General features: G+C 40.9%; 1 protein-coding gene across 1 annotated transcript; it reads right to left on the bottom strand.

The window, feature by feature from the left end:
• Nucleotides 1-967: 967 nt before the first annotated feature.
• Nucleotides 968-25379, bottom strand: LOC307228119 (DNA-binding protein RFX7-like). Its single transcript, XM_079997644.1, has 9 exons — nucleotides 25004-25379; nucleotides 15360-15393; nucleotides 13463-13548; nucleotides 13027-13152; nucleotides 10823-10943; nucleotides 10083-10163; nucleotides 9084-9291; nucleotides 8533-8831; nucleotides 968-7784 (listed from the first exon to the last, which is right to left on the bottom strand). The coding sequence occupies exons 1-9, from the start codon at nucleotides 25156-25158 to the stop codon at nucleotides 4515-4517; spliced, it is 4380 nt and encodes a 1459-aa protein (XP_079853770.1). The 5' UTR covers nucleotides 25159-25379; the 3' UTR covers nucleotides 968-4514.
• Nucleotides 25380-25936: the final 557 nt, after the last annotated feature.

Here is a 25936-nt window from a genome sequence, read left to right on the forward strand (position 1 = left end):
GTATGACGTGGCGACTGATAACAGTTGTAATATTGTCGTGTCATCATGAGCCATAGTAATATTTGAAATCGCAAACAAAACTATTTATACACACGTGGAATCGTGCCAGTCTTTTCATTAAGTGGACAGATGTGTGCACAGCAGTCACGGGTAATAAACTTAGGCGCCGACTGGCAACCTGCACCCAAAGGTCAAAGGGCGGCAGCGGGTGATGGCGGTCCAGGTTTTCGGGAGTATACATTGTTTGAGAGCGTCAGGAACCCGCCGGACGTAGTGCCGTGCTTCAAACTGGACCTCAGATAAACGGTGTAGGAAATGAGCTGCTTGCGCAATGTTGATCTTTTCACGCCACCTGGATCAAAATATTTAGTCAGAACTGGGCAGGTTCGAAATTGACTTTGGCACGAGGCGCGGGGCGGAGGTTGAGGGACCATTGGACGATGAAGAAAGTCAGAATTGTTCCAGCGTAGCTATAAGTCAAACCTGTTATTTATTAACCTGCGCGGTGAATTCCCCCCAAAAAAGAAAATAAATAAACCAATGCGCGGCGCTGCATGAATCTTTGAACTACCCCAGATGAGGATGTTTATTGTCATTCTCTTCAAGGTGTTGTGTGTGTGTGTGTGTGTGTGTGTGTGTGTGTGTGTGTGTGTGTGTGTGTGTGTGTGTGTGTGTGTGTGTGTGTGTGTGTGTGTGTGTGTCCTATAAAACAAAGAGCTTCAGAGTGTGTCTTTCTTATCCTTCAAGGAAGAAACTGAACTTTGCCTCTCTGGGACTCTGGGAGCCTTTGTTCAGTGGATCATGTTTTTTTTCCTAATTCCACTTAATTTATAAGTATGAAAAAAGCACCAGTTGGTGCCAGTTGGCCTGGGAAACAGTCGGCTACACACCTTTATCCCAGAATCGAGTTTCCTGCAGTAAATACTGTACTCTACTGGCCTCTTTATTGAAACATTAAAAACACCAATGTTCTGAAAAGGTTTATTGCATAAAAAAACACAGTAAAAATCAGTTTTAATAAGCACACACATGGAAAAAAGATTAAGCTGAAATGCAGCAATAATAATAATAATAATAATAATAATCATAATTCTGTACACTGACATAGTCACAGGAGGGGGTTGTCCTACAGCTCTAACGTAGCACAGCAATTATATAACCTGTATGCGAGTCCTATAATCTCACAGAAAAATGTGATATCTTCATTCTACAACAATTATCAGTGCTGAGAAAGATATTTATAAATTAAAACAAAAAGCATCAAAATATTTATAAACATATTGTTCATCAAAAAGATCAAACATAAATGCCAGAAACATGATATATTGCAAAGAGAGAAAATCTATTCTGTAACAAATAAGTTGAAATACTGTGTGTAAAAAGCACATGCAACCAAAAGAAATGTATTTAAAATGTAAAAGTGATGTCCCTTTAATGTGATCATCGTTTACCACCATTACATATGTTAGTCACATGCATGAAGGTAAAAAGATCTTAAAAATCTGATGACACACAAAATGTATTCGGTATGAATTATTTGGATGTGTGCCAAATATACTGTAATTAAGCTTAATTATGTGCCAACAAACACAAAATGCCATGCTAAGCTAATCAGCCTTTAGAAAAACCATTGTGTATCTAAACATCATATGGATATTCAGTAGACACTGAGTCTGTAGATGGGGAAACAAGTAAAGCTATTAAAAATATTAACTGCATAATTTGGACAATAAATTATGTCGTATAAGAAATAATTTAAGCTTTACAGAGTAAGTGCAATATATGAACGTGATTGTTTGCTTTCTAAATACAATGTTTTACTAATTTGGGCTAAAGAGTAGAACATTAGAAACTGAGAAATTGGCAGTATTTTACCATCACATTGGTTTTGGAAATCAGCAACTGGGCCTTTAAACGTTTCCCCCCATAAAAAAATTACATACATATGTTTACATTTTCCAAAGAATTGTAAATTCAATTTGAGATTCAATTTAAAGTATTTAGTAACTGTAAACTATTGAATTACGAAAGAACATTGCATTCAAAAAAGAAAAACAAATTAGACAGCTTATCTCATAATTACAAGATGAGGATCCCGTAATTACGAGGTAATATCTTCTTTTGTGAATACAATGCGAAACGTAATTCGATAAATGGCAATCATGATTTTATTTATGTGGGTTAAAAAATGTTTTATCAACCAAACCAAATCTATTGCATCATTAAAAAAAACACATGGCAATCTGGAGATATATTGATGATTGTCATAGCAACTTGATGGCTTCGAAATAAGGGCACATATATGCTCCTGACAAATATAAACATATTGACCAGCAGTTTTGTTTGGTAACACCTTGTTTCAATTATACTTTAACAATATATATATATATATATATATGTACAAGTAAAAGACACTGCTGTTAGTGCCGTGCCGTAGTGCAGATTTTCAAAGCAAAAACTGTTCCTAGAATAAATGAATAAGATGTAATAATAGAGAAAAAAATAATAGAGTGCCATATTTTTGCAACATTCTTGAGCATTTACTGTTATTGACTTATTCTTCTGTGTTTTCTCAGGAGCCTTCTGAATGTTATCATTGCACTATATCATATCATTATATTCCATGCCTTCATTATTGTGTTGTGGAGAAAATGCATAGTTTGGTGCATAGTTTGGCACAAAAGTGCTAACGCTAGTTTCTTTTGGTCTTCTGATTCCTTTTCTAATGTCCAAGTTAGTGCGCACTAATACATTTCAAATGAATGCTTAGCCCTTGATTCATCTGATTCGTCTTGATTCATCATTCTTCAATCTGCATATTAAATGGTTTGTAACAGTGCCGGTGTGAATGACTTTGCCTTCATTCTTAATCTATTCGCCCTTTGTAAAGTGCAGGGGGGTAGATTCAATAAATTAAATATTTTTTACATCTCATTAAGTCAAAGTGACAGCACAATTTAAAAGGGAAACTGGGGGCCATAGAAAGTAAAGTTATATTGTAAAGTTTGTGTTAAAGGCAGCGATAGGTAGCATTTCAATTACATATATTTGAAATATGTGTTTTAATTCATTTTGAGGAAAACAAAACAAAAGTAATTTATGGAAATGTACATTCAGGTCTGATTATATTTAAAGTTATTATTACCTTTCTAGAAAATGTCAAGCTAAATTATATTTTCAGATTTTCTTCACCAGCCCTGTTTTGAAGGTATTTGATGGATGTACTAAATACTGTACGTGCTACCATGACCTATATTGAAACTTTAAATTAAACAGTTTTCGGCATGGGTAAAAAAAAAAAGAAAATAAGAGAAAAATTTAGCTTGGTAGTTCGCAATTAAATCGCATACCATTTTATGTTTAAAAAAATCCTACAGCTTTTAATAAAAATAATAGATTCAACAAATTAACAAACCTAATTTCACAGATTTCTTAGCATTTCACATTTTAACAAATTTCAATTGATCTAGTTGCATTGAATTGGGTTCCCCCTTTAACTTAACATTTTGTTTTCTTTATTCACTCAAATATTGTATTTTTTCTGTACAAAGATCATATTATGTGGTGGCTAATGGACAATATTTTGTACACTTTAGATATGTTTGAAAAGCTACGTCATTATTATTTCTTTATGCTTGTAAAGCTGATAAATGCTTGAGACGCTCAAGCGTCTGACTTACTCAGTGCATTTTAACTACTTTGGCATCTACCAAAGTCACCAAAAAATTATACTTTGAACATGAGGTATGATACATACTGAGATGCCAAATTATGATACAAAACATGGTTACTTCACTGCTGGCACTAATAGGAAGACTTCCCATGGTTTTCAGTGGCCTCCATTAGGTTATATCAATCTTTGTTCACTGCTTCTTTTACATATTTTTTTGTGGAAGACGTGCAATGTATTCCAGGTTGTCTTTAGTTAAACTCTCGTTAATCCTCAATTTGACTCTAACAAAAGGTTTAAAAACAGAAACATTAAATAGTTATGCACCATTAACAATAAATACTAATGCTGATGCCCAATTACAGGGATTCTGTTACATAATATTGTGCACCAGTATAGTTTTATCACAGTGGTATATATAGTATATCACATTGAGTCATGGCCTTGTTTGTAAACTTCTTTCAGTCATTGGGTATGAAAAAGCTTCAAACAGAAATAAATAAATATAAGTCAAACATCAACTCATGCCAATAATAAACTCCATTGATTTCTCATTGAGTACTTTTGTCCAACTTAAAATATTCTAGATAAAGTGTATAAGTATATGTTCTGTCAGGAAAATCACGTTGATGTACATTTCATTGCGCTTTTACTATACTGCTTACTTGAGAAGCAAAGCAATCAACCCATTAAACTAGACTGGATGCATTGTGAAATATAATGCAATAGTTTAAAAATAAATAAAAATAAACAGAGAAACAAATTACACATTCAAATGCAAGCCTTAATAAAAATTAATAAAACTATAAACAATATGAAGCTAAAAGTAACTAAACGGTGTTATTCAACCCAATAAACCAACAGTGGGGTGATCTTTGCTTTCCAGCCACTCAAATCCACCCGAATTTGCAGTCTCGCTGCAAATCTGTTGAAATAGTGGATCGTTCATTATTTCATCTGGTGTAGTGTCCTGATATTGCCCTTGTTGCTGATTGGGGTCAAACAAAAGGTTTGCGTCCAAAGTGTTCAAGTCACTAATGCTATTTGAGAGCTCAGGTGTGATTCCAACTTCTCCGGGGAACTTGCCTCTCCCTGTTCCCTCTGACACCTGCTCTAGGAACTGGTTGCAAGGTGTAAGGCTGGTTCCAGTCAGGAGCTTCTTAACACTCGTGTTTAAATCCAGCAGCTGCTCTGGCTGCTGTTGATGCTGCAGGTTCTGAGCCAGTCGCATAGTCTGGCCCTGCTGTCTGGAGGCAGCTGATTGTGCTTGGCCGTCACCTGGGCCGACGATCATTTGTTCATTTCTAACCTTTTTCATGAGATAATTCAAATCTTGGAACTGGTATTTACTGTTAGTGTCAGTAGAAGTCATCGAGGTCTGATGGTTGGCACTTGTTGGAGTGGATTCCAGGAGTTGGGTGAGGTTCGAACATGCTGTATAGCTGGAGGTTAAATTATTGATGCCAAGACCCCGCACACCATCATCACGTTCTCCATCCATCTTGCTCAAGAGTACATTAGTTATATTTTTGATGTTGCACTGCTGACCCTGTAATGGAAGTACCTCAGTTTGCATCATTATGTTCACTGGCACAGATTGGCTCCTCTGGGCCATACTGGTCGCACCAAGATTTGACTGGCTGTTGGCAAATATGTTTAACACCTCAGGGGTCACAGCACAATTAAAGGGAGACACCACCGTCCGGGAGATATTGGGAGGTCCGGTGTTTCCTGCAATCCCACTCAAGTTTCGCTGACACACAGCGGGGCTTACGCTTCGACATCTGAAGGTCAGATTTGTTGCAGGGTTATTGCTGGTTTTGTTATCTAGAGGGGCAGGAACAGCAAAGCTCTCTTGCTTGGCTGTGTTAGCCATGTTAGCTACCTGCTGCTGTACAGGGGAGATGGGGGTCAGGCGACCAAAATGGTTGCTGTGGTGCCTCACCTGAGAGTGGTAAGACTGCCCTGGAATAGCAAAGGCATGGGGCTTTTGGAAGGGGTGTTCACTCTGGTCTTGATAGCTGGAAATGATTCCCATTCCATTGTTTGAATCGCTTTCATTACTGCTGTTATAACTGTCATTCATCCACTCCAGCCTGGCCTTGTCTGGGTGGGTAGCCATTGGCCTTTGCATCGGTTTTACAGGGCTGCTGGAGACAGTATTCCTTTCATGATTACCAATGATACTAGAGTTAATGGGAGTAAATGCAAAGGGGTTTCTGCATTCCACTGGACTAGGAGGTACAGTGCTACTACAGTTTGAGTGCGGGGTACCGATTGGAGTGTGACGACTACTGCCCAATGCACTGTCTACTGGGGTAGTGGGAGCAATGCGGGAGTAGGGGCTTTCTCTGGTGAGGTCTTTTGCTCCTGAAATGATTTCAGATGTAGGTGTAGGGGTGGGGGTTGGAGTTTGAATCGGAGTGATGCTTCTATTAGCAGAGTTGTAAAAAGGAGTTATTGTCTTATTGGTGGACATTAAGTTATCCTGCATCACAGCCTGCTGCCGTTGAAACGGCATGCTGTGTCCAAATTCCTGCAGGTTGAGTTTCATCTGTTCCTCCATCTGCACAAGCTCCTCCACAATGCTGTCTTGGGTTACATCATCATCACCACCAACATCATTGAAGATAAAGTAATCAATATCTGTCTGCATGGGGAGCTGACTGGAGGCTAGAGCCTCAATCATTTCAGGCAGCGGTTCTTTGACTGGAGTGGATGATGTTTGCCAATGGTTTGCCTGTGCATTCATGTGAATGTGCATCTGATCTTGACATCTACTCAGCCCTTCTTTGGTGGAGACTGAACTTTTAAGATCGCCAAAAACAGGATGTTTCTGGGGGTCAGGGCTATTTGATATGGTTTGCATGTTGCCCATTGAGTGCTGCTGTTGTTGCTGTATTAGTGCATGACTGACTGAGGTACGAGTTTCCATAACATTGGAAGTGTTTTTCCTTTGCATCACACTTTGTGTTTTGGCAACAGTCTGGAAGCCACTTGTTCTAAAGGGGGAATTTGAGAGTCCAAGGACTTGAGGAGACGCTGCAGAGTTCATTGTCATCATTACTTTGCCAATTGCTGGTGCACTTTCAGGTCTGACCGGCATACCCGTCCTAGGCAGTTCCCTTGTCATGGTGCTAATACCATATCTTGAGTCATCAGAGCCCCCTTCTGGCTGCTTGGAGGTGAAAGCCCTTTTCACTAGGGAGGGGTGACACTCTGGACTAAGGCCCGAACGCTTCCTGGTGCTTGTGTTCGGCAAGACCCCTTTGTTGGAGGACATTCCATCAGTGCTTCCCACAAATGGTGATGAAATGCTGGCATTCTGAATTGAGTCAATGTTTATATTCCCAGTGAAAACAGTTGAGTGTAAAGTGCTTTCATTGATATCGTCATGATTGATGCCTTTTGTAGTTGTCACAGAGTTAGGACCTAAAAAGGACCTTGGATTGTTTTTAGTGCAAGATGCATCCTCCAGTCCCAAGCAGCCTTTAGTTCGAGGTATCGGCACACTAGCAGCCCTTGGTATACCTCCAGTATTTGCCCCAGCAACTTGACTGAAAGTGGGACTGCTAGGATTTAGGAATTGGCTGCGCTCATGTATTGCTTCAACTTCCATTTCAACATCAACGCTATGGCTGTTATTAGCTTGCTCTGGTCTGGCTATAGGGGCCAGAATCGGGGCAGCAGACCCGCTCCTGATCTTCAGGCTGGATCTGATCTCCTCTGCAATCCCAGCACTGCTCATGCCGGCAGAGGTAGATTGTGAAATGGTGTTGGTGAGTGGGGTGGCTGTAGTGCTACTAGGTGCAAGGGATATGGCGGTCATCTTGACCAAGTTGACTGAACTGACGTGACATGCGGGTATGACGGTCTTAATGGGACTATTAGCAATGAGCATGGTGGAGGGCGAGCGCAAGGTGATGGCACTGGTGACCGAGGGTTTAGGTAAGATTTGGGCGTAGCGCTGACGGGCTGTACGATCCATCATTGGGTTGGGGCTTTGTCTCACAGGCTGAACTGGCTGGGTCACCATTTGGAAGTTCAAAGGCACCACTTTGCTCTCTCCTGCACTCACTGGACTTGGAGACACCAGCGGCCGACTTCTCTGAACCTGAATGAAGAAATGAGGATGAAGTTAGTGAATGATGAGAACTATAAGCTCACAGACTTAATTGGATTTGTATTTTATGCTTCAACAGGGTCTCTAAGTCTTATGTTTCCTCATTCCACATAGGCTAATAATAACTGTAGTAATGCTGAAAAAATTACATTTTGATTAAATACAGGAGTAAATTTTGACCAATTGCATTGGACATATCTCAAAATCTATCTCAAAGACTGATAATCAAATTTGACATCCTTACACGGTGAGCAAAGCAAATTTTCAATCATTAATCGACGAGAAATATAGAAACATAGTTTATAAATGTAATATAAATCACATACTTATAGCACATGAAGTTTCCACAGTATCATCCGTCTGCCATGCAGTCACCCTATTTTCTTTCTTTTTAGCTTGCTGACATACATGTGACCGACAAAATGCAGTTATTACAAGTTCCTTTGGACAAAAGCGTCTACTAAATTATGCAATGTATTATTGTTAGAATTTCCCAAAACCAGAAAAAAGAAACAAAACAAAAAATTGAAAAATTTGAGCAATCATCACAAAAATCATCAGGGGTGATGAAAAAATGTGTGTGCTGACCAGTAAACGGGCTAAAATTCAATTTGGTCTTTATTTAGTGGCCATACCGTCTCGTTATTGTCCTTTTAATAAGAATATCACAAATAGTGGTTCCTATTTCATCTACTGCGCTGAGAAAGCTGCCTTGAAGTGGAAGGCTCTACTTGCTCACCGTGCTGGGACTAGGCACTGCTGCGACCATGATGCCTATTGTTGTCTGCGGGGAGGGATGGGTGGGACTTTCTCCAGGGACAGCGCTGGTTACAGGGGTGTTATCATCTCCTCTCCTTGTCTGGCCTTCTCCAGGGAGTGGTGAATGGAGCTTCTGTTCTTGTTGCTTCCTGTGGATCTTGCGCTGAAGCTGCTGCTTGGCATCGACAGAAGGTGAGGGCAGGGTTACGGCTTGCGGCTGGAAGGAATTGGCCTCAGCAGTAGGGATGAAAGCTGATGTTGGCTGTGGAGACTTCATCCCTAGAGGAAGGATAAAGGGCATTTAAGGTAAACACAGCATTAACTACATTTGTTCATGAGAAATGAAACACAAAATAATTATTCTACTGGCTGACAACATCTTATATCCGGGCCCATGTTTATCCTCTGCAATTTCATGTTATCAGTTGTTTAGTAAATTAAAATAAATCAGTATCTACCAGCAGATGGCAGCATTTCCCTCTTTACCATGACAGCGACAGAGACGATGGAGGTAAACAATCGGGGTCTTACCCGATGCTGTGCCAGCCATGATGGTGAGGGCTGCCACAGACTTGTTGCTGATGTAGTGGCTGTTAAGAAGGAAGCGAGCAAGGTCTTCCACAGCACTGAACTGACGACTGAGTACTTTTTGGGCCCACTCACACACCAGACCACAAGCTGCAAACCGCACTTCCTCTTTTACGTTGGAGAGTTGCCCTGATGACTCCAATACCTCACACTAGTGAAAGAAACAAAACACAGATATATGGGACACAATTACAGCAGGTTGCATTATCCAAACAAGAGCTACTTTCAAAAAAAGTTGTCATCACAACGTGACTGATACCGTTTTCACGCCAAAATTTGCCTATTTTTAGCTGGTCAACCAGCTAAAAATAGGCGATTGACACCTTTCCCATTGCCAGGAGAAATGACGTTTTTTTTCTGGTGCGTCACGTTCAACATCACAAACACATCGGAAAAGGGGCGTGTCATGGTTCCAGTGTGATTGGGAACAAAACAATGGAGGAGACAGCAACTTAAACAAACAACAACATAAAACTGTAAAACTTAAAAAAAAAAAAAAGATTTTGAGCTGTTCCAAAGAATTGGATCGTTCATGAACGACCCGACGCTACAGTAGAAGCAGCATAGAACACCGGTCCGTCGGCGGCTGGGAGAAGGGACTGGCTTGGGGCGGGGCTGGAGTGGCTCAGAGTGCGGCGGGTAGCGGTGGGGTTCTCGCTGTGCTCCCCACGGTGCAATCACCTCACTCACTACATTTCATGGCCCCCCATGTGGGGAAAAAAGTAAATAGCTCCTGATTTTGATTTTGGATTCTAAATGGGATATGAAACGATCGAATGATACTTGGATATTCCTGTCTACTTATGCCAGCGTCCGGTTTTTCCCCTTCCCACCGAAGAGGAATGCCGGATGTTAGCAGGTGTTACTGGGCTTTTGGTGCAGTGGGAAAGGGTAATCCAAAAACAAGCAACATTTTGGTGGGTGAAGAAAAAAAATACTTACTCCATCTCCTGTTTTATGCAAATCAAGACTTGGCAATGATGGCATGTTAACTAGGGTCCTTTTTCTTAGTCCACTATAACAGTATGTAAGAAAGAGTTAAGGCACAAATTAATTCAATCAGCCTGTTAAAGAGTAACAGAGTGGTTATTGAAGGTTCATTTAAAAGACGTACACTACTTTAAGAGGAAAAAATTGTTTGAATGTCAGATGTGGGCAAAGGCTTATCTATGAACTATGGTTTAAGAATTATATTACAGATTTTGACCTACTCAACAAATCACACAAAAATCAATTTGAATTTGCAATAGCAATTATAAGGCTTTTGAAATAATCGGCATCACATATACAGAAGAGGAAGAGATGTTCTAAATTCAACTGTTACACCAGATTTAGATAAAGTTCCTTCACAACAAGCAAGAGACTGAGAATATGAACAACTCTCAATAAGCAAATTTTCTACAGCCATGATCTTACACTACATTAAAGTGAAGTGAAGCCTCTATGGAGGGGTAAAGTATAAGGCTACTGTACGTCCTCCGTGAAAAAAAGAAGTGACAGGTTTCACAAATCCTTCCTCAAGGTCAAGATGACAGAGATATCCCTGAGTCCTCTGCCGTGCCACCGCTCACAAGGCAGGGGGAACTTTATTTGATTTGATTTCTATATTTAGACTCTTTATGAACTGCAACAGCTGAGAGTCCAGAGAGAGGCCCTACTGTGACAAAGCATTCCAGGAAAGGATATTTAGATTTGCCTCTCATGCCAAGTCGCCGCGCCTTCATGTTTGGAAAGACGTTTTTCATCATCTTCCCAAAATCTGCAGCACTTAGTGGGTGGTAATTGAGGTTGTCACAATAGCTCCTGAAACACATAATGGAGGGATACGGATGGCATTAGATTGGGAAACAGGGCATGGGCTACGGTAAAACCTTAAATCAAGATTGTAGAATAATAATATCACAACCAACATTACTTGTCTAAAGAGGATATTGTGATAATACATACTGTTTGGAACTAAGTTGATTTAATTGCGGACGTTAACCTCATCCTTCCAAATGGAAATTAGGTCAAATTAAGTTCCTATAAAGTTGATGCTGAGGAAACGTCTACTTATATTCAATCTACAGTAACTGCAATGTACTGTAAATAGTACAGTGTAACTGCTTAGTCAAATTAACACCATTCTAAAGGCTAATCTGTGAAGTATCTGCATGTTTTGTAATCAGTCACAGATCATCTTTAGCAATTAATTATCTGAGATTGGAGTAGGGTACACTGCTGAATAATTATTGTTAATTTGTTGAAATCCCTGTATTAAATGATTTAGCATTGATTATTATCATTATTATTAAATCCTGACTTGAATTGCAAGAAACTACAGTCCAGGCTTGACAGCCATCCCAAAGGGAAATATCTAAAAAGGACTGAGCGATAACTCAACATTGTCATGAAATTATTATCTCGTCATATCATCATCACATCATGTGATACACAACTTTGTACTAAATTAAGGTTGATGAGAACATATGACCCAATATTGCTCACTACACACGGTCAGAAATATTTGAGTTTCATTTTTGTCAGATGTAACTGAATGAGTTGACAATATAGTTTAATGTGATGAAACTTTTTTAACAAGGGATTTTGAGTATATGATCTAACATCACAGTATGTCCAATTTCTCTAAGTCTGTCTGCCTCTGGGGCGCCAATATTTCTAGGGGGCACAGTGTTTCTGTTTGCTAGCCGAGTTAAAAAGACTGGTTACATAAGAGTGCCAAAGTATTTCAATGACTGTCTCAGACTTTCCATTCTAATGTTACCAACACATGGCGCACACTGAATCCCATGTGTACTGCGTCTATTTATATTGATGCATTAGCTGTCAGTAGCTTGAGGGGGAAATCATCTAAAAACTTGAATTAAATTAACATTGCTCAGGATATAATGTAATTTAATAATTTACATAATAATAATTTTGTTATTTGTAGGGGGTGGTAGCTCAGGCGGTAGAGCTGGTGGTCTAGTGATCTAAAGGTTGCTGGTTCGATCCCAGGCTCCTCCTGCTAGCATGCTGTAGTGTCCTTGAGCAAGACACTTAACCCCTCATTGCTCCTGATGGCTGCGTCCGTCGGTGATTGAACAATTGTAAGTCGCTTTGGATAAAAGCGTCTGCTAAATGTAATGTAATGTAATGTAATAATTTAATTTAGTGACATTCATAAAGAACGTCCGTTCTGATGTTCTGTGTTTGATTATTGTGATGTGGTTTGAGGTGGTGTTTAGGTACAGTCACGGTGCTTTGGTGATCAAACCTGATGTAAAATAATCATTTTTTACTGAATATGAAATTTTAACCGGATCTGTCGGCCTACAGCTAATTTCACGCAATTTTACTTATTTTGAAAACGATTTTCTATGGTTACTGTGTTATAGGGCAATAAGCATCCTTTGGGTAGTTTCGGTGACGACGATAGGTGGAATTTTAGATTGTTTTCTAGAATTATTCTTCTAACACCCAATTGCTGAATTGCTTTGAAATGGAACTATTCCAGATTGTGGATGTGGTGAATTAGGCTGGCCCGCCAGGCTTGTGTTCTTGAGGTTTCCTTCCAATTGTCTGTCTTCTAATTTCATTAAACAGAAATGGAACTAAGAAAAAGATGCATTATTGTGAAGACCTAACTCAAAACATAGGCAAACTAGCTCTTTTTTTAATTTTTACAACCAGCACATTCATCTGTTTGGAATTAAATAATTCCCCTGGAATTAACACGGCATATGACAACATGGGAACTACAGCGCATTTGTTTTTATGGAAAATATAATAAGCTGCATTTCTTCTGGCTCAGTTGTTAACTTTCGGTGTCTAACTTTATTGTATAGCAGCAGTAGAAAATGGCTTTGAGCGTCCTTTTTTTTTTCCCCCAGTGATCGACACCTACTTGTACTCATCGTAGACTTCCTGTTTGGGAAGGGACGTCTCTGTGTGTTCTTCCAGGTGGTTTTGGATCCAGTTGAACGCATACATTTGCTGCGTGCGGCTTGACAACACGGAGCTCTGGTCACTGCTAGAACATCAGAGAGATAACCGGAATATTTGTCTTTCTTAGCAGTGCTTAAGCCTAGATGCTTTAGGTTCAGTCATGTGTTTACAACAGCCTCTGTTTGCCATTGTAGGTAATGCATGAGGTATTGAGCGTTAACTGTGCAATACAATATCACATCATTCATTTATCGGTAGTTGTGCACTGATCAATATCAAAGTTAGTTTGCAATTTAGATGATTAAATATTAAAGTAACAATCTGGACATACATACATGTTGCATTTTGAAAAAGGCTGGATTAAAAAAAACCAATCAAGAATAAAGGATATTTACCTTTTATCAGTGCTACTGCTGGGGCTAGAAGGCAACTTGAGGTAGAGGTAGAGTTTTTCAATGTCAGTGAACTTTTCCACATCTTGCTATTCGAATAAAAAACAAAGAAAAACAACTTTTATTATGGACCATCTTATAATTCATCCATATATTGTAATGTGCTCTCACATTTTAAAATCAAGTCTATTCCATTGTAGAAATATAGAGTAATTGCAGAGCACAAACATGCCAGCCTCCTTTACAGACTACAGAATAGGTTTGTGGCTTTAAATTTGGACGAATCATCTTTCCTATGTCATGTCATCATCGATCGTACCGAGTTATTTAAGGAACTCAGTAGTATTAAAAGTAGTGTCAAATATGTAGCTAATTCTGAAATTATGCAACACAACTAAACTTTCTCAATGGAATGTAAAACACAGTAATATCTATACACACTAGATGTTTAAAAAAGCAAAGCGTGTTAATGCACTTTCCAATCATTAAAGCTAAAAGTTATGTGGCTTTTTATTAACAACAAAATACAATGTTGTGTCGGTTATATTAACTTGTCAACCTTTTCTATGACCATTGATCACATGGAGAGTTTATTTTTAATATATATTTTTATTCTTTTAGCTGCAGCCCCAGGAGATTAGTCTGTTCATGGTAAAGCATACTGTAAATAATAATAGTTGTGTCCATAGAATTTATTTAGAAAATAATTTATAGAATAGGGATTTTTTTGATCACGTTCTAAATTAATTTATTTTGGAACGTTGAAATTAAGTTGAATTGCAAAAGTATTTTGAGGAATTAAAAAAACAATTAAATTTCGTAAAAAATATTTGTATTTGGCAAAGTTTGTACTTTTTTTATTTATTAATTTGTCATTTTGTGATTGGGCTGCAGATCCTGAGAGGTGGCAATCAGGCCCCTCTCATGTGGCTCCCGCCAGGCTGGTGGGATGTACATGCTCTCACTATGACGCTGAACCGCTGCATCTATTTTCTAAGAATAAACGTTCCTTCCTCTGTCTTTTCTTTTCACCTCTTTGTAGCTAGGGAACAACAGATCGCCAACGACTTAAGTTAACATTCACTGAGAAGTGTTGGCATCAGGGGTGTGAAGTCAATAAATACAGTTAAGGAAAAGTGACTTTTTAATTATTATTTTTTTTAATGACAGTTATTTAGACTGGGCAGTTTGTTTGAGTCTGTAGTCTGCACTATAAAGCCGATCCATTCTGTCCACATCCGTTCACATTGAATTTTGAATGGGTATGTATTATATGTCATTTAAAAACACATTTTGCACTTCTCTTAAACTTGAACTTGAACTTGGAATACATACAGGTTTAAATAAAATAATAAAAGTGGGTGTGTATAGGAGAGAAGCGCTTAGTCCCACTTGCTCCTACAGTCTATATTGTTTTAACAGCCTGAAACAACACCACTGCCTGTTGGCGTTCATGTTTTACTTTTATTTTATGCCCAGATTACACACTTTTGATCCATTAACTTTTTTTTTTACCATCGAATATGACAAATAATGTGAGAACTTCTGTTTTTCAAGCTGTTGCTGTAGTAGTTGTTTATTTGGTAATATCAGTCGGACTTTAACACTGATATTAAGACATTTAAAACCATGATACTGTGTATTGTAAGATGTCAAGGTATTGGACTTTTATTTGTCTTTAATTTTGGCACCAAAATTAAAGACAGATAAAAAATGCAAAGTACTCAATCCAAAAGATCTGTCATGTAAGGCGCCAGTCATTCCTTTTTAGCATGTCAAGAACTAAACTACAGACTCTACTGACTCTTAATTAAACAGAACTGATAAAAATTCTGAAAGCCAAATGTTTTTTCAAAGATAAAATCAAGAAAGACCTCAAATTGGTTTCCAAAATACTCACCAAAATGCTATCCACTTTTGATTGGACAGATTTGCTGAGAAAAGAGAGACATAATATAAATTTGAATGACAGTAGTGTAACTCAAGCTCAGAGCCTAAACTGTATTTATTTATAAAGCAGTGGAATGTACGGAATGAAACAAGCCCTCCATCAGCATCTCTAAGGTCACGTATGCCAGGTCCAAAAACACATGTGGTCATTTGTTTAAAAAAAAAAAAAAAAAAAAGAGAGAGACAGAAATTACATCAACTTTATTTTGGGCAGAATGCATTTTAATATCATGTCTACAGTCAGCTTCCATCAGTCACTGAGCCAAAGCTCCACAGTTCCAATTCAGTGCAGCCAGAGTCTCTAAAGCTAGATGTTGTGTAATTGAACTTAGCCAAGTAATTCTGATCCACGAAGTAACCTTTTACACAAGGTTTCCTCAACCCACAGGACATTTGGATCATTCATCTGCCTCTGGGGCAAAGGCAGATGGATCCATGTCTGTCCCGCACCTTCGGGTTGGGGTAGGGAAACATCAGTGAGATTCAAGCCAGGGGCCGGACCGTTAAGAGCAAATCTGAGCCGGGTCTGGCCGTTTTCAAACCAGATCCGTTTTTCCAGTTTTGGACAACCGTACAAATTGAAGCTGGATCAGATCTGTATATGGATCCAGGCCACCTGTCCTGGTGTCCTAGTATCAATTTGCTGCATGGGAACCCATCCAGGTGTACAAAAATATATATATTTTAACTACGGGTGCACGATATAGGGAAAACATTTCACAACAAATTGGGGTTATGAGAGAGCATTTTAACATCCAAAGTATCTTCACACGACGCACTTCCCCATTTTAATATTCATTCCGCAATTAGTTATTAATTTGACAAAAAGCCTGTTGACAACAGTGTTGCAAAAACCCTCTCCTTTGCATGAATTAATGCCAGTATACCTAGAGATAAGGTATACTGCCCGAGCCACCTGCATCAGTATAGTGACTTCTTGATGTCATTGTTATTTGTTTTTATTCCACAATATCAACAATCCTTAACACACAAAGGTTGGGAGGTTAGGGCAGGTTAGGGCACCGTACTTAAAGAGAGACCGTGCGAGGAACTAGAGTGAGATTCATTTAGCGGGAATACATTTATAAAACACTAAAACCTGCTTTAAATTTCAATTGTTATTCTTTATTGACCTCTCTGGGGAAATGTGTCCTCTGCATTTAATTGATTTAGTGGTTATCCACAGGTAAACTTGGTGTGGGGTCAAACCCACGAGAGCAAGGGGAGAACTTGTATAAGCTCAAGACGGAAAGGGTTTGAACCTTTGACCTTTATGGGAGGCAGCAAAGCTAATCATTGAGCTTTAAACGGGGACAAGCACTTAACAACATCCAAATTAGATAACGCAATGATCTCTGCCGACCAGATTCCTAATCTGTAATCTATGAGCTGGTACGCCGAGGCAGAAGGTAAGAAAACTTTAGACGGGAACAACCACTCAAGCCAAATGAGATAACGCAGTGATCTCTGCAGACCAAATTCCCAACCTGTAATCTATGAGTGGCTACGCTGAATGGCAACAAACAGACAAACTCAAAACCAACCAAATCCAAACAACATTAGATATTATGGATACGGTAGGGTGGGTAAAGTGAGCTCGATTCCATTCAATTAATTTATGGAAAAGCTCTGTAAGAGCACGGTGATATTAAGTAAGGGAAAACATGGGAAAAGATTAAGAAATTTTAATTTAAAGGAAATAATTTAAAAAATGTTTCACTCTCCCAGGTGATCTTGACATATCACAAGAATTCTTCTTTTATTTAAATGCGTATTCGTGACCAATATTGTGATAGTAAGAAGGTTTGCCCTTGATACTAACAACCACTTTACACTGCACTGTAGAATCAATAGGTACAGCATGTGTCAGAATTAAAATCTTGGGTTTTCCCTTCAAAATGTGCAGTAGATGCATACTTTTTGTTGACTTTTCATTTTCTTAAAGGTTTATTTAAAAATATATATATTTTATGGTTTCACCAACTATCATATGCAAATGTTAAGATTAAAGACAACTACATTCACGTTTATTTTAAGAATCATTGGGAGAAGATGGGCCCAACAGGACGGACCACACGGTAACGATGGCAATGGAAACAGACCACGAGAACACCAGACCTCCAGCAAATGAGGAGAAGATCCTCCAGAAGTGTGCATGCGGATGGGAGAAAGTGACCACGTTTAGAGGCTTACGAATCCACCAGGGGAAATCAAAGTGTGGTCAGAAAGGCCATCAGCAACTTTACACTGCGTCAGCAGGTGAGACAAGAGGGACCAAAAGCCAGGGTAAAAACCACAGAGCTGAAGGACCCAACGTTGGTGAAGGCACAAGAGTCACAGAGGAAGAAGGTCCCCTGGCGGAGGCTGAGCCCCCACGTGAGCACGAAGACCCAGTCCTCACCACCTCACACAGAACAGAGCCAAACGCAGAGACCAAGAAACCAGCCAAAAGGAGCAAGCTCCAGTGGCCTCCAGTCAAACGAAGCAGAGGCATGGCACACATTGGACACAGACCTGATCAAGACCCTAGAGGGATTGTTGCGTGGAGTGACTGAGTCTAAGCTTAACCTGATTGGGGACATCATATACCAGACCTGCATGGACAGGTTTGGCAAAATTGTCCCCAAACAGAGGACTGCCCTGAGAGAGGGGGGAAGGAGGGAAAAGGAAATCCTCCAGCTGGTGCAAGGGCGCCAGCAACTCCGCAAGAACTGGAGGAAGGCAACCCACGCAGAGAAAGAGGGTCGGAAAGCCCTGTGGGAGGAGGTCAGGAAAAGGCTAGCTGGGCTTCACAGAGCTGAACGCATTCGCAAGTGCAGTAAACGGAAGCAAAAAGAGCGAGCCAGCTTCTTAAAGGTTCCCTTCAGGCACACCAGACAACTGCTGGAGGAAAAGAAGAGCGGCAAGCTTGAAACCACCAGGGAGCAATTGGAACAGCACGTTAAAGAGCAGTACAGTTATTCGCAAAGGAGCGTCCCCTTAGGAACACCAGGATACGTGCTTCGGCCTGTACTGCCGACAGCTGAGTTCAACATCATGCCCCCCAAGCTCAGTGAAGTCAGGCAAGTCGTGAAGAAGTCAAGGTCCTCTTCAGCACCAGGCCCCAATGGAGTCCCCTACAAGTTCTATAAGAACTGCCCCAAGGTACTAGAGCTGCTATGGTACCTAATGAGAACTGCCTGGAAAAGGCAACTCATTCCATCCGAGTGGCAAAGAGCGGTAGCAGTCTTCGTTCCAAAGGAAACAAACTCCCAAGATATTGGCCAATTCCGAAACATCACCCTGCTGAATGTAGAAGGAAAGATCTTCTTCTCAGTACTAGCCCGAAGGATGACCAACTAACTGCTAGAAAACGGCTGTATCAACACCAACTGCCAGAAGGGAGGAGTCCCAGGTTTCCAAGGATGTGTAGAGCACTCCACGATGATCTGGGACCAGATCCAGAAGGCCAAGCGGGAGAAGATCCACCTGCGTGTCATCTGGCTCGATCTTGCCAATGTGTATGGCTCAGTCCCACATCAGCGGATCAACTACGCCATGGAATTCTTCCACATGCCAACCTGCATCAAGAACTTGGTAGCACAGTACTTCAGCGATCTGCAGATGTGCTTTTCCCTCCAGGATTTCACCACCGGTTGGCAGCGGCTCGAAGTAGGAATCGCTATGGGGTGTGCCATTTCTCCAAAACTGTTTGTAGCAGCCTTTGAGACAATCCTAATCGGAGCAAGACAAATGGTTGGAGGGATCAAACTACCAACTGGTCAGAGGCTACCCCCACTGAGGAGCTACATGGATGATGTCACCAGCCTCCTTCAGACAGCAGCATGCACATCGAGACTGCTGAGAAGGATGGATGAGTTGATGTCGTGGGCAAGAATGAAGATCAAGCCCTCCAAATCTCATAGCCTGTCACTCAGAAGAGGAGTCAGAAATGACAGCACCATCTTTATCGTTGGAGGAGAAAAAATCCCACTCCTATCTGAGCAACCCATTAAAAGCCTGGGGAGGCAGTACACTGCAGAGCTGCCTGATAAACAGATGGGGAAAACCGTCATGAAACAGCTCTCTGACGGCCAGACAAGGATCAACCAAAGCCAACTTCCTGGGAAGTATAAGGTCGGGTGCTACCAGTTAACACTCTACAGGAGGGTAATATGGCCCCTGAAAATTAGTGAGATCTCCTCATCGACCGCAAGTAAGATGGATGGAAAAGCCAATTAATTCATCCGAAAGTGGTTGGGGCTGCCACGGTGCCTATCTGAAACCGGTCTCTTTGGGAAGAACACACTGCAGCTGCCACTGCAGTCCATAAGTTTGGGCTACATGCAGGAGAAGACCAGACTGGTTCTCGAGCTAAGGGAGTCCACAGACCAGTCGGTAGGGAACGCAAATGCCAAGGTTCCAACCGGCCGTAAGTGGAATGCCCAAACCGAGGTTGACCAAGCTGTCGTTTGGCTGCAATACCGGGAGATCGTGGGCAGAGTCCAGACAGGAAGAGCAGGGCTAGGATGGGGAGAGGCGCCACACTTCTGGTCCAAGGTCAACCGTAAGGAGAGGAAGGAGACGGTGGTGAGGAAGATCGCTACAAGATCAAGGCTGTGTCGCAGGGCCGACAAGGAAGCAGGACAACCTGGGAGGGAGTTGTTAACCAGAACATCAGTTGGTCAGACCTGTGGAAGATTCCACCGGCAAACTCAGCTTCCTCATTCGCTCAACCTACGACACGCTTCCCTGTCCTTGGAACCTCCACCAGTGGCTTGGGAACGAAGAATGCTGCTCACTCTGCAATGCCCCCAACGCAAGCCTCCAGCACATCTTATCAGGCTGCAAGATCGCGCTTTCACAGGGGCGCTACAGATGGCACCACGACCAGGTCCTGAGAAAGCTAGCCAAAGTGCTGGAGGTGTGTCGACAGGGTAACAAAGAACCACCATCAGCAGAGGACCACACCAGCTTTGTCTCAGCAGGAGGGGTAAGGAGAAACACCAGGCCAACAGAAACATCAAGGCCCTTCTCCCCCGACCAGGAGTGGAACATGAGGGTTGACCTCGACAGGCAGCTCCGGTTCCCCAGATAGATCACCACCACATCTCTCCGACCGGACTTTGTTGTGTGTCAACCAAGGCAAGATCTGTGCACCTCATCGAGCTCACAGTACCACTGGAGGAGGGGATTGAGGCCGCCTTCGAACGTAACAAGGCCCAGTACTCAGAGCTGGCTGCTGAGTGCCGGGAGGCTGGCTGGAAGGCTACCATCTAACCAGCGGAGGTCGGATGCCGAGGGTTTTTGAGGTTGTCGACCACACGCCTCTTGAGGGATGCAGGAGTGTCCAGAGGGAGGCTAAAGAGGGCAACAAAGGACCTGGCAGAGGAGGCTGAGAAGGGGAGCTTTTGGCTCTGGCTGAGGAGGGAGGATAGGTGTTGGGGAAAGAACACCTAACCCCAGACAACACCCGCAGGGGAGAACAACTATCAGCTGCAGGGGGTGACAGGGAGACGTCCCTGTCACTGCTCCGCCACCAGGAGACGTTCCAGAATTAAAGGAGCGAAACGCTGGTGAATGGTGGTTTCTGGCTGATGACCCTGCAGCTGACCCATGGGCACCGGAGGAGGTGTGACAGGCAGCAATGCCCAGCAGGTGATAACATCTTCCTGTACATTTATTGTGCACTCTTTTTCACCAAAGCAGAGTGGATAATAGAAGTTGAGTCTTTTTTTCTTTAAAGCTGAGCCGCTTTAAGAGAAGCAGTTAGGTGCTTAGTGCCTTGTTGAAAAGCACAACCTCATATTGACATCTGCCAACAAGGTGGTCAAAAACACGTTTCAGAAAATAAATGACACCCTACAGACCTTGAGAACAATCATAACATTTAGTACAAAACGTTTTATAAAATTACTTTCTATTGGAAAATAATATTATAATATATACGATATGATGATATTAATATGATATTTTACACACTGCATTGGTTTAACCCTTCTCTAAAATATGTATGGCCAGCCCAGAATAAATGGTGTTGACTGAGAGAATCTTTTAACTCTGTATATCCATTTTACACCGTTGTAATCAGGTTGTACAAACATCCTCAGCCACGTAATATACATATATAACTAGAATTTTTTTTTTGTAACAACAGTTGTTTTGTTATTATTAACTGAAATATATTAAAGGGTTTCAATTTGGAAAAGATGATAATGATAACTAATCAATATTTTCAGTAGCAACACCTTATACAAGACTTCAAATCTTTAAAGGGGACCTATTACGCTCCTTTTTACACAGGTGTCTGGGGTCTCCAAAACAGGTTTTAAGTTTTTTGCCGAAAATACCGCTCAGATTATGCACCTATACCACCTTATTCCAAAACAGGCTGTTTTTTGTGGCCTGAGTTCTGTGAGCTAATGGGGTTTGAGCACAAGCTCAGGGTTCTGTGAGCCGATGGCGTTTGAGCATGGCTTCCAGTTTTTGTTGCATTTACTCTGTAACATTCACAAATGTCACCTTTTCAGTCTCCAAAATCTGTTTCTGAACAAATTTGAGGCGAGAAAAAAGAAATCCAGTGATGAATAGGCACTGGAAGACCCTGTTAGCTACTGATGAAAGCAAAGCAAAGAAATTACTTGCAGTGCAATAACTCTGTATGTTTATGACCTCATTTTTTTTTTGAGGGTTTAAACTAGATAGTGACTTTTTTCAGAGAGGTAAAAGACTGCCCACACAAACCCTATAATAACCTCCCATTTCTCAGTAAAATTCTTGAATAGACAGTTTACGAGCAGTTACACTATTACTCATCCACTGATAATATTTAGGACAGCACAACGGTACGGTCGCTCAGGAGGTAGCTCAGGAGGTAGAGCTGGTGGTCTAGTGATCCAAAGGTTGCTGGTTGGATCCCAGGCTCCTCCTGCTAGCATGCTGTAGTGTCCTTGAGCAAGACACTTAACCCCTCATTGCTCCTGATGGCTGCGTCCGTCGGTGTTTGAATAATTGTAAGTCGCTTTGGATAAAAGCGTCTGCTAAATGACTAAAATGTAAAAAATGTAAAAGCACAAGGAATGATTGGATCATTTGCTAACTGTTTTTCAGATTATCATCAAAATCCTGGAGGCCCAAGGACAAACCCGGTACCAAGCAGAGGTGCCCATGGCCCGTGGGAGACAGTTTTAACACTCGGAGAAAATAATATAGTTATTGCACTGCGAGTAATTTGTTTGTCAAAATGAATAAATAAATAAATGGATAACATGGATATGGATAACATAACACTACAACATAATGAGTTGTAGTGACGTTTGGTGATTCTCACGTAAGACTTCTCTCTCCATGTACATGGATCTACAGACGTCTGAATCATGCATCAATCTAGGTCACTGAGGGATAATTTCTCCCTGATCAGGGTCACTGATCTTTTTTTTTTTTTAGCATTTCTTCTTGACCTGCAAGTATGGAGTTCCTGAAGGGTGGACCGGTCACAGCCGATGATCCTCTCTGCTGCTCTGATGACCTGTTGAGTCTGACTTCAGTCTGGACGTTGGCCCACACCAGCCACTAAGTTTTGTTGAGTTTTCATAGATTTTTTTATTGGTGTTTTTTTTCCCCATGGTTGGCTCACCGATGTGTGTTGCTCGCTGGTGTTCTGAAGTGTAAACTTGTGTAACATTTTTAATTACAGTCATTTTTATAGGTTTAAGTTGCCGGGGTCAAACGTAAAATATGGCTGTTTATTTTAACATGATAGCTGGGTTAATTCGGATCTTGACAACAGAGGATCCAATAAAAGTGCTGAGGGTCGCTGTCTTCCACCAGCAGCTCACGGGGTCTTCCAGTGCCTTTTCACGTTGTTTAATAAATTGTTTATGAGAAATTGATTAAGAAATAAATTAAAGACTTGGCAATATTTTAGAGACTTGTTGAATCAACTTTATATTGGCCCATTTTTGAGAGTCAACTGACTTTTTAAGTTTATTTCTAACGAATAAACGTTGCATATTTGGATGTACGCGGACGCAAAGCCGACGTTCAAGCAAACTTCCGCTGCTGACGTGACGTAATTTCCTTCGACCCGCGGACGTGCCGCGTCGCGGACGTCTGCCATTTTGTCTGCATCGAGGTCCCTCTCGAAAGCCGCTCAAAATGAACCTGCTCACCCGGATTAAGATCCATCAGCAACTCAACAGCAGCTCACTGAGGAGAAACCCCGTGTTTCTGTCAACACTGGCCTGTTTGACTAATGCATACCTCAAAATGTTATCGTAATTATGGCTCCGTGGACTTAAAAACTCATGTTTGATTCTGATTCTGATTCTCCATGAACTCCCCCCACAATCAAACGAGTGTAGCGTAGACACGCGTTTGGACCAATGGTCACTTCTCTGCCTTGTCTTATAACACTATTACTACACCATAATAACCTTAACCCTCATAACCACAGGGGGTAGTTCTCTGCCCTGTATTAGAACAATATATGAACCTGAACCTTCACAACCATAACAAGCACTTTCTGCCTTTTTATAACAATTTAATAACCTCTAAACCTTCACAGACTATTCACGGTGCCCTTTACTTCAATGGACGGTGCATTTATATATTATTCCAGCCTTTTGAAAGAAAAAGAACAATTGATATAACAAGAGTTTGAGGGTGCTGTTCCTTTACAGTTTATAATCAGTGATGATAAAAAAAGTGGAATTGTACCAACACCGATAATCAAAATGGTGATAAAAATGATATTAAAAAAATAAAATAAAACATTACGAGCGGAACTTCTTGGAAGTTGCATTCTGATCCGAGGGAAACAAATTAGGCGTGTCTCCATTTGGGGTGAGGGAAATTAACTGTCTACTCAATTGTTTATGTTCCAACCTTGAACGCAAGTGAGTGGAGCAGGTGGATAATAATGCAGTGGGTAGACGCGTATTATTACACTTTTTATTTTCTTTAATCCCACTATTGTAGTGCCATAAAATGCAAAAAAAAAAATATATATATATATATAATAATAATAATAATAATAATAATAATAATAATAATAATAAAAATACTCAAAAATTGTGTAGCTGACGGTTAGTATTTCGAGTGCAGTTCCATTATAAAACACGGTCAAATTGTAAACAAGCAGCGGCCGTGTTGTGCGTTTGACTTCTATTTAACGATTGTATATTTTCTGTAGAACCTCTCGTTGAAACGATAAAAAAAAATAAAAAAATAAAAATCCTTGCACGTAATCTGGCTGGTAAATAATAACAACAACAACAACAGCAACAACACAACTTGACCCTGAGTGGTGAAGGCGTCTATGCCCGACGACCTTTTAAAAATAGGTTACATGTGTGCACGAACAGCAGGGAGCGCAGCCTAAATCCACACTGTTTACTGTTGTCAGGGTCCACAAAGCTCTGGGCGGGGCTCACTGACAGCAGGAGGACAGTAAACACCAAAGCACGCTGTCTGCTACAAATACCGCTCTTATAATAATTACTATCATTACTACTATTGCAATTAGTAGTATTACTATTATCGTTATTATGATTTTATTATTTATTTTATTATTATTATTATTATTATTATAAATAACACACACACCCTCCTTACCAGATCGAGTTCTTTATTCTGAGCTGCAGCGCGCTGGCCTCGCTGCCCAGCAGTCCTGGGACCAGGGCCGGTAAGGGACCGGGTCCAGGGTCCGGGTCCGGGTCCAGGTCCGGATCCGGGTCCAGGTCCATGTGGTTCCTCGGCTCCTCGGCCATTACCGCAAAACAAGTGTCAAACAAGTGCCGGTGCCGAACGGCTGTCCCTCCGTGAGGCAAAGCAGGCGCTCAGCATTACTAGCTCCAATTCTGAGAACCTTGCAACGCTTAAAAGAATGGCTTCTTGTAAAATAAAAAAGAGAGATATTAGCGGGTTGTTTTGTTTTTTTCCCCCCGTATGTTTAAATAAGTACAAATGGAGCAGAGACAGCTCTGCTCGGCCTCTGTCAGCGCTCTGGGATTTCTCTACATGTGCGCGGTTCGGTCTAGTAAGAGGTGCTGCGCATGCGCATTTCGCCCTATATTAATATAGAAGCGCGCATACTGTGTGTATTAATACCGGCACACTCAGACCTTACACTAAGTACTAATACACAACTAATACACAAAGGGACCAGTGAAATAGAAAGTACCACATTCATGCTCTTTAATGTATTTATGTGTGTGTGTGTGTGTGTGTGTTTGTGTGTATATATATATATATATATATATACACACAAACACACACACACACACACACACACATATATATATATATATATATATATATATACACACACACACACACACACAAACACACACACACACACACACACACACGCACACACAGCCAAGGTGTAATGTGTTAATATAGAGCCGACCCATTGGTCAGCTCTTGCACAAGTTTTTGTAGGCTCCATTCATTGTTTTTAAAGTTCATTCTTCGCGTTGTGGCGTTTTGTTTACGACTTAAAAAAAACAACCATTAAATGTTTTTCTTTGTTTGACTACATTTTAT

The sequence above is a fragment of the Zeus faber genome (genome assembly GCF_960531495.2).
Source record: "Zeus faber genome assembly, chromosome: 3".
Taxonomy (NCBI): domain Eukaryota; kingdom Metazoa; phylum Chordata; class Actinopteri; order Zeiformes; family Zeidae; genus Zeus; species Zeus faber.